Genomic DNA, 16587 nt, shown 5'->3' on the forward strand with positions numbered 1-16587 from the left:
ATAAGAAATAAATAAATAAAATAATTTGGCACATGCCTCAAGGGAAGATTGCTCACTCTGCTGTGTGTATCATTTCTCACAAAACTTGATCCTCAAGCCCCAGCTGCTTTTGCAGCCCTGAACTCCAGTTTTTATCATCCCACAGTGAGAACTGTTGGTTTCTCTGCCTCTTAGCTGCCCTCTGCTTAACTTCTAAACTGAATAGGCAAATGCCCCAGTGGGGAAAGCAGCTTGAAGAATGTTGAGTTCACTTCACTGACCTTCCCTTGTCTCAGGGATCTTGGCCCCTCAAGTTCTTGCTGCTTGGGAAGCTCTCTGACAACTTCAAAACAGATGTTTTCTAAAAAAAATTTATCCATTTTTAAAATAATTTTTCTCAGAAGTGTAGGTCAGCTACAAGTTACTCAACATATCCACAAGGGGATGTCCCTGGTATTTCATTTTTTAGCATCATATATTTAAGAGCGTGATTGTTATACTCAAAATTTGAAGGCATTTGCTGTTTTCTTCTGCACTACAAACCAACCCATCATAATGTTTTTGAATGAGCTCTATGTGTCTTTGGCCTCTTTCAACTGTATTCTTTTGTTGATATTTCCTGGCTGTTCTACCCAAGGTCTTGCTGTATCTGATATTATGTTATTGCACGATGTTCTGTCTTTGGCAAGGAGTAGTAGAAGCAGAATATTAAAATTTACATTTATACTGCCTTTGGCTATGAACTGTCTGAGAGACTATTCTACTTTTTTCCCTTTATAACTCTCAATCTTGAGTAATCAATATTGGGGACAACTATCATAGTAAAAATAATACTGCAAATGCCTTTTAAATTTAATTATGGTAGAAACCACTTAACAATTACCTCCTATTTTTTATTTTTTCATTTTATTTTATTTATTTTTGGCTGCGTTGGGTCTTCGTTGCCGCATGCAGGCTTTCTCTAATTGCAGTGAGCGGGGGCTACTCTTCATTGTGCTGTGCAGGCTTCTCACTGCGGTGGCTTCTCTTGTTGCGGAGCATGGGCTCTATCTAGGTGCATGGGCTTCAGTAGTTGCAGCACGCAAGCTCAGTAGTTGTGGCTTGTGGGCTCTGGAGCACAGGCTCAGTAGTTGTGGCGCACGGGCTTAGTTGCTCCGCGGCATGTGGGATCTTCCCGGACCAGGTCTCGAACCCATGTCCCCTGCATTGGCAGGCGGATTCTTAACCACTGCGCCACCAGGGAAGTCCACCTCCTATTTTTTTAAAGAAGTGACTTACATAGTAAATGTACTTACTGTTGCTTAGATGAATGTCACTAGAATTTCTCTTCAACAGGGATATGGTCTGAAGTAATAAGAAAATGTAATTGGCTTAGTAACAGTTCATAGATTTATAGGATGCTGGAGGTAGACAAGATCTTATAGATCAGTTAAGACAACATACACATTTTAAATATTAAAGCACTGAAACTCATTCAAAGTAATTTTAATTATTGTCTGCTTGGATCCTGGGAGAGCAATAGCAAACCTGCCTGTGATTAGATGTACAATTTAAACAATAATGAAATTACATTCAAACAGGTCTTCTATTGCCTGCATTGTTGAGTTTTTGTTATTTTTACCTTTAGTCCTAACAATCTTTTATATGTCTCTTTTTTCAAATACAGGCAGTAAAATAATGGCAGGGTACAAAATTGGCTGAATTTCTTATTCTATACTTTAATAAAGTGACAGGCTCAAATGCTGGACCAGCAACAGTATCTTTCTCTTTGATGACTGGAGGGTATTTGTTAGGTGTTAGTGACAGCAGCATCTTTTTTGAATGCAATGCATTCTGGGACTTTCAGAAGATATACCTGTACTTATATACTGCATTCTGCCTTTTTACTTCCCATCCTTAAAGCCTGTCAATTTACACTTAGAAGAACATATACAAGAGAAAATAGAAAGAGGAGAGGCATACAAAGCTATTTTACAGACAACTACATTAGATGGTCAGTAAGTATAGGTTCATTAAATAAAAAAAGGAAGTTCAGAAAGGCTACGATATAGTTTATTGTGTCTATCAGAATCAATACATCATCCTACATAGCAATTCCAAGGGAGCCGTAGTTCCTGACTCACTAACTGCTGATGCAGTTTCCAGTTCTAGGGCGTAGCATGGTGTATGTGGTCTAGTGGAAAGACCAATGGGTACACAGTGAGCTGACTCTTCCACTTGCTACCTGCATAACCTGGAAACTGGTCACATAACTTCTCTGAGCCTCAGTTTCCTCATGTGTAAAATAAATATAACAGTGGATGCCCTGCTAATCTCTTAGGGCTGCTGTGATGATTAACTGAGGTTATATTTCTGAAAGGCTTGATACTATATAAGCTCCACTGAAGTGAACGGTATTACTATTTTTATAATGAGTGACTAGTTTACAAAATCTGATGCTCATCTCTGGGATACTTTCTTGGACTTGGTGTTTTGTGTCACTTGTGCTTTTATAAATAGAAAATCATGGACTATGCTTACAAATAAAATGACTTAGTAGAAACCAGAAGGTTTGGTAGACCTTAAACCAATGTTTTCCAGAGTACCACTGGGTAATTTAAGGGGTAAGTGGATGAATATTTTTGATAGTAATATTTAGGTAAAAGAAAAACATACAATCAGTACAGCAAAACCATTATTTCACAGATTTATAGCTTGTTTTCTGTTTTCATGCTAACATGCAGTTTCCTATTTGAATAAATGGATTTAAGTAGCAAAACTGGAATCTATTTAAAGAAAAATATTAAATGAATAGCAGTGCAGGTAGTATGTGGATAAGTAAATATATATATCATGATGGTAGTATTTGTGTGACTAAAGTTGGGGAAACATTTTCAATGTTTAAGTCAGTCATCTCATAGAATATGTCATTCTACTAGAACAACAACAAAGACAAAAAAAATTCTAGCTCCACCATTCGGTTCCTTATTTAATAAAATAACAAAGGCACTTGTGACAGATAAATCTTGACTTGCATTGAGCTAGGATGGACTCTGGTGGATTTGTCTATCCATTTCTTGTCACCATCTACTTGAGTAGCTCTATCCTGGCAGAATCAGAAAGTTCCCTGACACTAATGCTATTTCTTTACAAGATAATGAAGACAAGTCTTAACAAAGTTCCAAGGGTTTTATTGGCTATTGAAATTTTATTAACATTTATATGATGCCATGCTGTCAGAATTCTTTTTTTTTTTTTTTTTTTTTGCATTACGTGGGCCTCTCACTGTTGTGGCCTCTCGCATTGCGGAGCACAGGCTCCGGACGTGCAGGCTCAGCGGCCATGGCTCACGGGCCCAGCCGCTCTGCGGCATGTGGGATCTTCCCGGACCGGGGCATGAACCCGTGTCCCCTGCATCGGCAGGCGGACTCCCAACAACTGTGTCACCAGGGAAGCCCCAGAATTCTTTTCAAACAATTGTTTTAGTTGCCCTGGAGTTTACATGGATTTTTGTGGCCAAAAGATAGTAGAATAAATAAAGCAACAGAGAGCTATCCAGTTTAGTGAGAAAATGCCTTCAACTGTAACATTTCCTAGCTCACTGAGTCCACCAGTGAATAGATTAAAAGTCATCCAGTCCTCCCTCTCTTCTCCCTACCACCAAATCCTAGAAAAGTAGCTATTCATCATTTTAACAATTTCCAAAGAAAGAGACACCATCAGTTTCTTTTGTGGTACTGTTCAGTGTTTCAATACATCTTCTGTACTTCTGACAATTAAATTCTCTTCCAACACGCTACTTACTAAACGTAGGAGTCTTATGCACTTCTAAGAACATCCCCTTCTTGTGTGGCAGAAATATCAATGATACATTAAAATACCAAATAATGACATTTATTTATAAAAGTGTGCTGTCAGACGAAAGAAATTCAAAATTATATATTTAATGTGTTGGTTATATAGCTGAAATTTAATAGCAGTCTCATTCAAGTCCTTGTCTTTTAAGAATTTTGGTACTAATATCCAGACATGTAATGATGCTACCCAACCAGGCTGTAACTGTTGGGGCAATTAGCTCCAGATTATTAAAATCTCCAATCTCCCTCAATGTTTTCATAACTTATCACACTAGTTTCTAATATTGTCAGACCCTGCTTACACAAGAGAAGGCTTCTACGACAGGCTTTTAAAAAAAAAGTGGTAAAATATACATAACATAAAATTGACCATTTTAGGCATTTTTACATACGTAATTCAGTGGCATTAAATACATACACCTTGTGGGGTAACCATCAGCACCATCCATCTCCAGAAATGTTTTTCATTTTCCCAAGCTGAAACTCTGTACCCAATAAATAATAACTCCTCACTTATGACAGAGCTTTAAAAATCATTTAAAAGATATAGCAAAGAACAATTTTAGAGAGACGCATTTAGCAGTTGTTCTTCCCAAAGCATTGGTATCTTTTTTCCCTGATTGTTAAGAATCCTCTTTCAGCTTAATGAAGCAGCTAGCTATTCATTCCACACGGCCCCCCACTCCTTCCTGGCCCTGGTGAGAGGAGGCTGCTAGACTAGAGGAACAGCTGCTTCACTGCTCCAAATTACAAATATGGTGTGTGTCTCAACACATCACAGCTGCTGAGCAAAGAACAGATGGGACCCTCATCTCCCAGTAGACCCATTGGAACCCCCGTCTTGAATGTTAAACAGTGATCCACAGAGAGAAAGTGATTTGTTTTCTCTAGTTAATAACCCCTTCTGCAGACTGGAATCCTTCATATGCAGGAACACGTAAGCCAGTCTGAGGTTTCAGCACTGGGGCTCCTGGCTCCAATCCATAGCTTTTGTTTGCTGAGACAGACAGCATTTGGAGTTGGAATGTGGCAAAGCTTGTCAACACACAGGGCTTTTCTCTGCTTTCCAAACACATGTGAGGCAGACTGGCTCTCTGTGAAGCTGTGATCTTTTCTGGGGAAAGGAAGTGTCACATGCAAGTCAAGAAGCAAAACATATTTGGAATCAAGAGGAATAATTGGTCTGGGCATCAAAGGGACAAATTCTGATCAGTTGACAAATATGTTACAATTATTTTTAGGTATAGATGTTGATCTAGATTAGTCTAAATCAGTATTGCCTTATGGAATATGCATATGTGCTTAAAATAGAAACCGTTTAAAAAAAAAACAACAAAAAAACCTGAAGGGTTTTTGGAACGGTCAGCATTACTCAAGAAAAGCAGACTGGTGCCAGTGCCCCAGAGAGGCACAGTTATACTGACACTCCCCTGGATGTTACCCCTCTCTTCCAAAAGCAGCACAATTACACATGTCAAACACCTTAGGAGCTTTCATTTCATCTTTCATGGTGCTAAACACAGCAATCTCTGGAACTGGAAGCCTTAGGTAATGGCTTCAGTCAGATACCCAAGACCCAGAGACGCATGAGCTGAAAGCATTACCACAGTAATGCTTCATCCAGTTGAGGCTAAATGATTAGTGCACAGTACTCACGAAAGAAAAAATTCAGTTAGATACTCCTGGAGGTGATTAGAGGTTTACCTCTCTTCCAGGACCTCAGACTATTTTGGCCAGGACTCACGTCGTTATCACTGGGATGCACCATCATCACTAGACGGAAGATACTTCTTGGGTCATCTCTCACTTATGATGGATCTGTTGCTTCCTTTCCACTCTGAAAAGACTTCATGTTTTAGACCCACAATAGTCTCTACCTTCCAGTTTCCCAGTGACAGCATCTTTCAGAGGAGCCCTCCCTGCCCCACAATTGAGTGTTTCATCTTTAGCCAAGGTCCTTTCCTTAGGATTCAAGTAGGCTTTTGAGTGCCCCAAAGCCAGGCACCAAAGTTATTTTTCTTTGACTTTCTTCTTATTTACCTAAGAATTATTTCTGGAGGAAATATTTTTTAATTTAAACATGCATTAAAGTAGGGTTTCAGTTCACTGTGCCATACTAACTTATGTATAGGATAGTATGGAATACCTTTGTGCATAGTAGGTGAGAAACCGTGGTCATTTCACGCTTTGACTTTATTTTCCATGGAATTAAATTAAATACACCCTTCTGTAAGGATTTTGTGTATCTGTATTTGTTTATATCTAGTCTTGCTTAAGTTAGGAAATATTAGAGAAAAGAACAACAAAATTTCCTCTCATTGCTAAAGGTGTAAAAACCCCAGTGCTTCTTGTGTGGCAATTTTATTGCCAGTGAAAGAATGAAGATAATGAAGTTAAGAATGTGTATTTGGTTAAAAAATACATCAGATAGTGTGGAACTAGCTTGAGAACACTTGCTTTGATATGACTTTAATTTTATCAAAACTTGGACTTGTTCCAGCTTTGCCTTGGAGCATCCTATTCAAGTACATGTCTCATTGCCAAGATCCTCATGCAACTGGAGGGACCTTGGTAGAGCCATGTGCTTTGGAAATGGTCAAACTGGTCTGTGGCTTAGAGCTGTGGAAAAAATTCATTTGTTCATTCAACAAATATTTATTGAGCATCTACTACATTCCAGGCACTGTTCTAGGACCTGGAGGCATAGTGAAGTAAACAAGGAACTATCTTTGCCTTTGTGTGTTCCAGAGGAAGGAGACAAACATAAAAAATAGGAAAATCATACAGTATGTTAAGAGGCAATTAAATGGTGTGGAAAATAATAAATTAGGGTATAGAGAAAGAGGGGTGCCAGAGGAAGGGAATTGCTATTTGAAATGGTGTAGTCAGAATAGGCCTAATAGAAAAGGTAATATCTGAGCAGAGTTAGAGGTGAGAGAGTGAGACCTGAGATTATATGAGAGAAAAGCCATTCTAAGCAGAGTTTAGCACACACAAAGGCCCTGAGGTGGTAGTATACCTACTGTATTCCAGGAACAGTAGAGAACTCAGTGTGACCACACAACCCAGAGTGAGTGAGGAGAAAGGTGGTAGAATCAGAGAGCTAAGAGAATGAGCAGGAGATCGTATGGGGCCATAAACATTTTCAGGCATTCAGCTCTCACTCTGAGTGAAATGCTGAGCCAATGGAAGGGTTTGAACAGAGGAATGGTAAAATCTAACTTTTCTTTTAGAGGGTTTACTGTGGATGCTATGTTGAGATTAGATTGCAGAGAACAAGGGTAAAAGCAAGCAGACTAGTTGGGAAGTGTTGTATTAATCCACCTGAGAAATGATACTGGCTCAGACCAGGGGGTAGCAATGGAGGTGGTGAGGAGAAAAATGACTGGATTCTGGACATATTTTGAAGGTAGAACCAACAGGAATTCCTGACCATCTGGATGTGAAGAGTGAGAGGAGGCGAAGAGTGGCATATGATGGCCAGGTTTGGGGCCTGGTCAACTAGAAAGGTTAGGATAGGCTTTATGGCAAGGCTGTTAGGAGCCTCGTTTTGAACATGTTCAGTTTGAGATGTCTACTTGACAATATGTGGAGATGTCTACTAGGCACTTTAAATAAACAAGTCTGGATTTCAGAAAAGAGGTTGGAAATTTAAATTTGAGATATGACAACACAGAGCATTTAAAGCCATGAAACAAGATGAGATCACCAAAGGAGTGAGTGAGAATAGAGAAGTTCAAAAACTGGGCCTTGGAGCATTCCAGGGTCAAGAAGTCAGAGAAGAAAGGGTGAACTAGCAAAGGAGTAAGCAGTGAGGTGGGGGAAAACCGGGAGAGGTCAGCTTCCCACAGACCAAGATAAGAAAGTCCTTCTAGGAGGCAGGAGTGATCTACTCTGTCCAATGCTACTGATGACAAGAATGACCAGGACTGAAAATTGACGACTGGTTTTAGTAATGAGGATGTCATTGGCGAGCACACCAGAAACATGACAATATTTTCCCAATATTTTAGAGCAGGTCATGGGGATGACTGGTTGACAAAGCCCACACCCCATGACTCTGATCACCCAGTTTTTCAGGGTGATAACTTTACTGAGTGAAACGCTGGGGGAAGGGGTTGCACAGTGCTCACTATTCGATAAGACCAAATTGGGTAGGACTCTTTCTCCCACCCTTTTAATAGCGTGTAGGATTCTCGGGTCTTTACGGAAATGAGGGAAAGGAAGAGGAGGAGTGCCTTGAAGGAGCGTAGGTGGAGCTTCTGATCAGTTTTGGTTGGGGTATCTCACGCACTGCCTTTTGGGAAATGAATGGACCTCATTGATTAAACTTCAAACTATAAAGATGCTCTAGAAGCCATTTCATTTGTATGCATTATTTGGGATCTCTTTTTTTCCCTCAATGCAGCCATTAACTTCTGTGTGAAATAATAGATAACACTATGTAAAAATTATTTTTACCTTGTGTATGTAAAAAAATCAATATTGGCAAAGAAGACAATGAAATCACATACAAAACCCTGTGCATATCTTTTCAGGTAGAAGAGATATAAAGTTTTCATCAAATGAGCAAAGATTAAGAGCTACTTATGTAGAGTGCAAGGCTTTTTAAAAAATGAGCCACAGGTGCACAGAATTATATTATGGCTGTATTATTCTAGAAATTACTATTAATATATTGCCTGTTTCAGTAGCTTCATGGTAATTATTTAATACCAACCAGCTCAATTTTGTGGGGAGGGCTGATCTGTAGTTATGTCCCATTTCTGTGGTGTAAATACTTCCATCATGGCCCATTTCAAACTACCAATGTGAAGCCATTTGGACCTACCAACAGAAATCACACAATTGATTGTTGGGAGCCAGTGGAAACAGGCTCCAACACACCACTGCCTTATTTACATGTGAACTAATTCTGCTTCTGCCTGAAACCAGTAAATTAGAAAGCAAACTAAAGTTAGGAAAGGAAAATGGAAATGTAAAGTGTTATATAATTAACATGTATACGATGTACAGTATATAGTATAAGATATACAATATATAAAATGTCATATATAATTATATTAAATATTATATAATTATATTTTCAAGAAGTGTCACAGAAAACCTCAGGAAAGAGGGCAGGACAGGAAACTCATATTTGAATATGTATTACATGTGAGCATATGTCACACACATTATTTAATTCTCACACCTCTGTAGCACAGGTTTATTAATCCTTATTTTTAAATTGAAAATAGGTTCAGAGAGGATAATCCATTAGACCACAGTCACACAGACAACAAATGTTAGAGCCAAGACTTGAACCCAGATCTACCTGACTATTCCCCTAAACCAGTGTATAGAAGCTCAGAGTATTGTCCACGAATTAGTAGGATAAATTCTGATATGTTAATTGCCACCTCAGTGGCACAATACTAGTATATTTATTACCTCCTGTATATTAAACTGAATTATAAATTATTACATGAAAACACTTATTTTGATGGTCTAAATTTTGTAGCATATTTATCCTCCTTGGATTATACATATTCTCCAAAATTATAAATCCTTTATCAGTACTGTAGTCAAGTCATCCATTGACTCTGATTTGTTTCCAAGAACACTACTCAAAAGAGAAAGAAGAGGGGAGGGATAACTTAGGAGTATGGGATTAAGAGATACAAACTGCTATACACAAAATAGATAAGCAACAACGATTTACTGTACAACACAGGGAACAATATTTAATATCTTGTAATAACCTATAATGGAAAATAATCTGGAAAAATATACATGTATATATAAGAGAAAGAAGCGAATATAATTAGTGTCCTTTTTAACAATACCTGACGTTGCATTGCTGTCAAGGCTACTACATGTACATCGAGGCTTCCCACATGGTGTACGGACAAAAAGCACGACTCTTGTCCAGGCCTCTACGAGGAGTCACTGGAAAACACTGCTTGACCTTTTTCTACCACATGTATGGAGCAGGGACTGGCCTCCTGAATGTTTATTTGAAAAAGGAAGGTGGCAGTGAAGAGTCCCTCTTATGGAGAAGAAGAGGTGAGCAGAGCATCTCCTGGCTACGAGTGCTGATTGAATACACCTGTGAGAGGCGACACCAGGTAAGCCAAAAGAGATAAGAATCAAGTGATGGGAAATGTTCCTTTAACCTTCTGATGCTCTTCCTTTTTCTTGCTACCATCAAGAATGTTTTGTTCTTTTTCAGGGTCACAGATAAAGGCAGTACGTGTTTAAGAGTAAAAATAATTAGTCTATATTGACTGAACCTAAGCAGTGAATGGGAAATCAGGCAGAAAGAGAAAGCTTTGGGTATTTATGCATAAAGTGATTTTTGCAACTCAGTGATGAAAGTGTATCTATTTTTGTCTTGGTGCATTCTGAGTGTCAAGTATATTCTGTGTATCCTGCAAACCTCCAAAACAGAGTCTCTCTTTCTTCTAAACATGGTGTTACCTAATTAGTTGTTGCAGCTGCATCTTTCACTCATCATTAGCCACACACAAGGGCTTTTGTTGTAAGCTTCTATTTAACAGAGTATGTGGTCCAGAGTAAATTTTTAAGCCTCTGTCCGCACTGATGCAGAAGAAACTAGTCTTGATCCTATGTCCTGGGTCTCCCCTTGGGTCTTCTCACGGGCGGTAGAAGACCTCCATCCTACAGGATCCCAATTATAAGGGAATCTGGACAGCAATAAGAAAGAGCCTTTTCAATTCCAATGGGTGAGATTGAGCAGCCAGTTAGTCTAGAAATCAGCAGCAGCCTCCTGAAAGCCACTGACTTCACCTGCCTGCCGTGAGCCAAGGCTCCAGAAAGCTCTGGGGAGATATCATCAGACCCCTGACTCTTCCTCAAATTGCTCTATAGAATTCCAGGTGTGACCTTCAGCTAAAAGCCCTACTTCCTCCTCATCCTTGCTTCTGGACCAGCACCCCTCAACTTCAACCACTGGCCGCTTGGTTTAAGCAAATCTTAAAGGAAGATTTAAGGGAGAAGTATCCAAAAGAAAGACATTATTTTACACCAGCCCTTAACCAAAATTAATTTTCTGCAGATCTAAATGGGAATGAATTGCAGAAGCTCAGGTGACCAGGTTACAGTGCCATCTAGGGTGCTGGATTGCTAAGAACAAATGACAGAGGGAAGATGTGCCATTATTTACTGTTGGCCCATTATCTCGGCATGGATAAAATTATCTAAAACTTTAGCAAAGAAAAAAAGCCCCAGGAATAATTTTGATAGTGATTTAATATCTGCTTACAGAAGGAAAATGGATCACTCAGGAACTTATTGATATCATTGATCATCATTCAGAGATGATGAATTAATTTTTTAGGCTATCAGGGCACTCATACTCCTACCCTATTCAAATGTCCTCAAAGTGTGGTCCTGAGACCAGCAGCAACACCTGAAATGCATATGCACCTAATATGAAATTCACCTGAAATACACATTCTCAGGCCCCACCTCAGAACTACTGAACCAGAAACTCTGGGGATTAGGGCCCTGAAATCTATGTTTTAACAAGCCTCCTGGTGATTCTGATGCACTCTAAAGATGAAGAATCTCTGTTATTGGGAGAAAGGAATCTGAGTCTCTCAGGTGGAGCCTGAGCACAGATGTTTTTAAAAAGCCCCAAATGATGCTGATGCAGAAGAGCTCTAGAATTTGAGTTCTATGGAACAGGTGACTTCCCAGCATCTAACCTGGGGGCCAGGTACAGGTCCTTGCATATACTAGACTTGCTAGGTGGCTTGTTGTTTGAAAATATTTTTGAGCACAAAGTAGTGAGGCACCTGGGGTGGCATCTTGGGGTGTTCAAGTTCAAAGGTGAGGAATGACCTGAGAGACTTTCAGCTCTCAATTTGGAAAGAAGGTTCCAGACCATTCCCTTTGGCTCAGAATGGAACAGATGTGAATCTGCCATAAAGAATTTTCTTCTTGATTTTGTGATTCCCTCAGGACTGTCTGGAGACCACGATGAACTAGGTTCTCCAAAACATCCTAGTGTCTAATAAAACACAGAGACACTCATGTGCAAATGGCCATCTTCTATGGCCAGGTACTTACAGTGCTGAGAGCTGTGCATGAGTTCTTCCAAATGATATTATAGCTCCTCTTTAAAGATGGGGAAAACTAAATCTCCAGCTGGTCAGTGGCAGAGTGAGAACTCAATCCCAGATCTGACTGGTTCCAAAGTTTGTATCTCTAAGCCACTGTTCTACATTCCCTCCCACCATAGAAGTCCCAAAATACACTCATTGCCCTGGGTGCCACAAGCACTGAGTGATCTTGGAGAAATGTTATCCTCTCTGAGACTGTTTATACATTTTCAAAATGGGGTAATAATGCCTGCCGTGCTGATATCACCAGAGTTAGAGTGAGGGTCCAATGAGATTATGCTTGTGAAAGGGTTTATAAACTTTAAAGTACCAAACCATAAAAAGATACTATTATTGTTTCTAAAAATATATTCTCTCCCAAATATCTCTGGTCTTTATAACCATGGCAGACTTGGTAATCTCAATAGCTACATCAGGCATCCAGACTGAGATCCTATAGTATGAGGCCAAAATATCTCCTTTTAATAAATATTTATTGACCATTTACTATTTTTAAGTGCCGGGGATACTGCAATGCACATAGCATAGAGTTCCTACTCTTTTTTAGTTTACATTTTAGTGGTAGAGAGGTAGAAAATGTGAAACAAAAATATACAATGTAACATCAGGTGTTAATAAGTGCTATGAAAAAGAATAAGTCAAGCTGATCAGGTAATGAGGTCAAAGAAGTATCAGGGAATACTCATGTAAGGCCTTGGGTGACATGGTAGAGTTTGAAATTTATTCCAAAAGCAATGAGAAACCATCAGATGGCTTTAAGGTAATACAGTCTGATTTATATTTTAAAACGATCACTCCAGGTACTACATGGACAGTAGGCTGCAGTGGAGTAGACTCTGGGGGCTCCTGCAAGAGGAGTAGGAGTGGTGGGTTGGGCTGTGCAGCAGAAGTGAGATGTCATCAGAAGCCCACAGCACTTCCTTCCGTGTGGAATGTGGGGTTTGAGAGAAAGAGTCAAGATGACCTCAAAGTTTTTGACCTGAGCAACTGCTAGAGTGGAGTCACTCTTTGTTGAGATGAGGAAGACCTTAGGTGGAGCAGATCTGGAGGAGTGAGGGTGGTATGTGCAGGAGGGAAATTAACAGTTGGTTTGGTCTGGTTTGGTTTTTGATGTGCAAAGCTTTTGATGTCTATCAGACATCCAAGTGGGTGTGTCAAGTAAAAATAGGCTATGAGACTGGAGATCAGGAAAATGCACAGAACTAGAGAAGTAAATGTGTACATCACTAGTGGTGGTGGGCAGGTGTAGGTGATTTTTAGAATGCTGTAGTACTGCCGTCATTTGAGATTTATCCTATAGGGGAAATACCTGGGTGGCCTCTGGATGATATTACAGTCATCAGACTTTTTTCTTTGTAGAAAAAAATGCATTAGGTGGCAAAATTTTAATCATGTCCTTTCCTAAGGGATTTATTAAAGTGCTAAGCAGAACCTGACTCACCATTGATCAAAAAAACAAAATGATTTTATTTCCTTTGGATTCCTTGCTTACCTTTCCTCCTCTGCTCTCAGGTGTTTTCCTCCCTGATTTCTTATATTTTGATACCATTGAAAGAGAGTGTTAGACAAATTCTCAGCTCAATGAAATATTTATATCATTCATATTGTTCATTATACTGCCTAACATTTAGTAGGAATTATTATGTGCTGGGTACTGAGCTAAGACCAGGTCTTCAAATTTTCTTATTCATGGTACCCTTAATCTCAGTAATTTTTTTCCTGGTGCCCCTAGACCAAAAGATAGCTAATGTTCCATTTATCAAGTAGTGGAGTCCCAACAATAAGTATTTATGTGCTAATGACTTAGTAACCTTTTGAAAAAAATAATATACTTAAACTGAAAGAAAAAAATAATATTTCTATCTAATTCTAAAATAACCACAATTATTTAATAGAATTTCTACAGATACAAATAGGGAAATAATACAAAGGGGCAATCATGATGCTATAAAATGGTGATCACTCAAATATGAAGGAAATTCAAAGGAGAGGATTGTATGAAATCAAGTGTTTGGCCCAACTGAAGACAATTCAGGGTATAATTCCATCAGGTGATTTTCCTATTATACTTCCATTGCAGAGGTGGAGGTCAAAAAACAGATTTTACTGTTGTCCAGAAAACCAAAACACTTATTAACTACACTCATATATCTTCCTATCAAGATGTGTTAGGACATTTTTTCCTCTTTTTGCCATTTATTTGGATTCTTGTTTAGGGTCATATCTTTAGAATTTCTATTAATGTTATTTTGCAACATTTCCGTCGTTAAAGCTTCTTTGAGTCATTAATTTCAAGATAGTTTCATATGCTTATTAATTATCCACTTTATAGTCTCTGATTTAGTTTAAATCATAAACTAGTCCAATGGGGAGTGATTTGCTCATAAAATGAGTAGAGCAAATGTGTCTTCTGGACGATTTTCATTACCTACAAGCCTCCCTGGAGTATTCGGTGGTTTATTAACCATTATCAGAGCAGCCTTAGAGCTGGTAATATGATCTATTTTCCTTAGAACCTGAATATTTGATCAGCTATTTTCTTCTAGCATCTAAAGTCATGAAACTGGTTTCCTCTTTTTCTTGGGCTGTGTCTTGGATGTTATGGTATTTAACATGATAAGTGACCCATTGTCTTTTTGGTAAATTTAATTGTTATATGTTGCTGTTCATACTTGGGTCTCATCCGTCATTTTAATTCTCCCACCTAGTACTAGTATGAAGGTAGCTTTAGGGAGAGCCTAAGGAAGCTTAGGCTTCTGGGCCCCTCACTCTCATAGGCCCTGTGAGTACCGGGAGTAGAATGTTCCAGGTGGGGATGGAAACCAGGTCACCAACAGGAGGCATTTCTAGATGGGTATTTCTGGGAAATTGCCTAAAAACGTCTCAGAAGAAAGGAACTTGAATCTCCAAGGCTCCAGTAATTTTTGTGAATTTCTTTAAATTTCAAATAAATATTCCCTTTTGTACCTAAATTTGAATTGGTGATTTTGTATTCTTTTCCTGAAAGGGGGCCCCTGAGAACAATCTAGGCTTCCAGACCCATACAGCCTGGATTTGCCCTTGACCAGCATTGTTTCATCAGGATGACTCTATTTCTAAATTCAAACTTCATTATTTTTCAGATAATTTTTGAAGCCATTCGGGGAGTGTCAATAAGAAGTGATATTGCCATTGATGATGTTAAATTTCAAGCAGGATCCTGTGCGGGTAACAATATTTTTACAATTATATAAGTTTGACTGAAAAGGGATTTTGCAATAGTCTCAAACCATAAGAATGCAAATTAAGTATTTTCTGCAGTAAAAATAGAGAAAACTATTATTGTCTATTTGTCTTTCCTGACAGAAATGGAAGATATGACTCAGCACTCATCAGGATATTCTGAGGACTTAAATGAAATTGAGTATTAAGGAATGATCTGAATCGGATTAACTAAACAAAGCCATACCTCTCTTCAATCAAAATGAAAAAAAAAAAGACAAATGAATACTGGACAGTCTTAACCGTTTCATAAGTTATAAAATGACTTCAGAGCACTCTTTTTCATTACTTTTGCAAAAAATACTGACTCAGGGCTTTTTTTTTTTTTTTTTTTTTTGCATATGACAATTGTTACTAGAAGTACAGGCTGCTGGTTTTGCCTAGATCATTCATCTTAATTTTGGTACCAGTTAAAAATACAAATGTACTATATTGTAGTCATTTTAAAGTATGCAAATAAAGGGCACAATCAAAATGAGATGTGCTCACTTAAATCTGCATTCAGTGAATGTACTGGGAGGAGAATAGGTCTTGTGGGTTTTCTTTTGAAGTTCAAGTATCATAAATATTTTTGAAGTAATAATGTGAGGTGTCAGTAATGTCTGCAGAATGAATGCAGCTTTTCACAGTAACAAGTTAATCTAAGAAAATAAAGTCTTATTTTCTATGTTTTATTCATAGAAATGGAGTATTAATTTTTAAATATTTTTACCATATGTGATAACAAAGGATCTTTCATGAATGTCCCAAGGTATAAGTCAGTATTAATTAATGCTGTATTACAAGGCAATGCTACCTTCTTTTTTCCCCCTTTAAACCACTTTTGAAAGTCACTCTGAACACTTGGATAGAAATTGCACTCTTTTTTTGTAAAGCAAGCTTAAAAATGTTTATGTACACATACCCCCAGATTTTTATAATGGGTTAAACAATTTTACTGATGTTTTAAATAAATGTTTTGGTAATATTTTGAGTAATATGAATTCAAGCAGATATACTAGACTACTGCCTTTTATTTACATGTTTAGAAAATTGTATATACATATTTGTATACCCAAACAGCTGTTATGAAATTACGATTACCTAATAAAAAATAATTTGAAAATCTCTTCACTAGCAATTAACTTTTTTCAACATTATTTTTCTTTATCAGAATTACCTTCACTGTATAACTGCCAATTCTAATTTGAATCTCTCCTCTGCCACACTTAAATGCTTCTTAAGCCTTTTTATGTGTGACATAAGCATTGCAAACATGGATGCAATAATTAATTTTTAAGGAGTGTTTTATTTCACATAATCTCAATTTTCTCCCAAATTTTATCTTATTAGAATGTAAACTCTGTGAAGACAACAACTCTTTCTTGTTTTATTTACTACTG

General features: G+C 38.1%; 1 protein-coding gene across 1 annotated transcript in view; it reads left to right on the plus strand.

Annotated features, from left to right (window-relative positions):
* MAMDC2 (MAM domain containing 2) overlaps positions 1–16324 on the plus strand; it is a 178493-nt gene extending 162169 nt beyond the window's left edge. Inside the window, exons 12-14 of the mRNA XM_022573534.2 lie at positions 9666–9925; positions 15067–15151; positions 15290–16324. Coding sequence (XP_022429242.2) covers positions 9666–9925; positions 15067–15151; positions 15290–15354 — 410 coding nt within the window. The 3' untranslated portion in view covers positions 15355–16324. The remainder of the gene's footprint in view (positions 1–9665; positions 9926–15066; positions 15152–15289) is intronic.
* Positions 16325–16587: the final 263 nt, after the last annotated feature.

The sequence above is a fragment of the Delphinapterus leucas genome, chromosome 6 (genome assembly GCF_059928025.1).
Source record: "Delphinapterus leucas isolate spDelLeu-1000000601 "Yukka" chromosome 6, BTC_Dleu_Yukka2, whole genome shotgun sequence".
Lineage (NCBI taxonomy): Eukaryota > Metazoa > Chordata > Mammalia > Artiodactyla > Monodontidae > Delphinapterus > Delphinapterus leucas.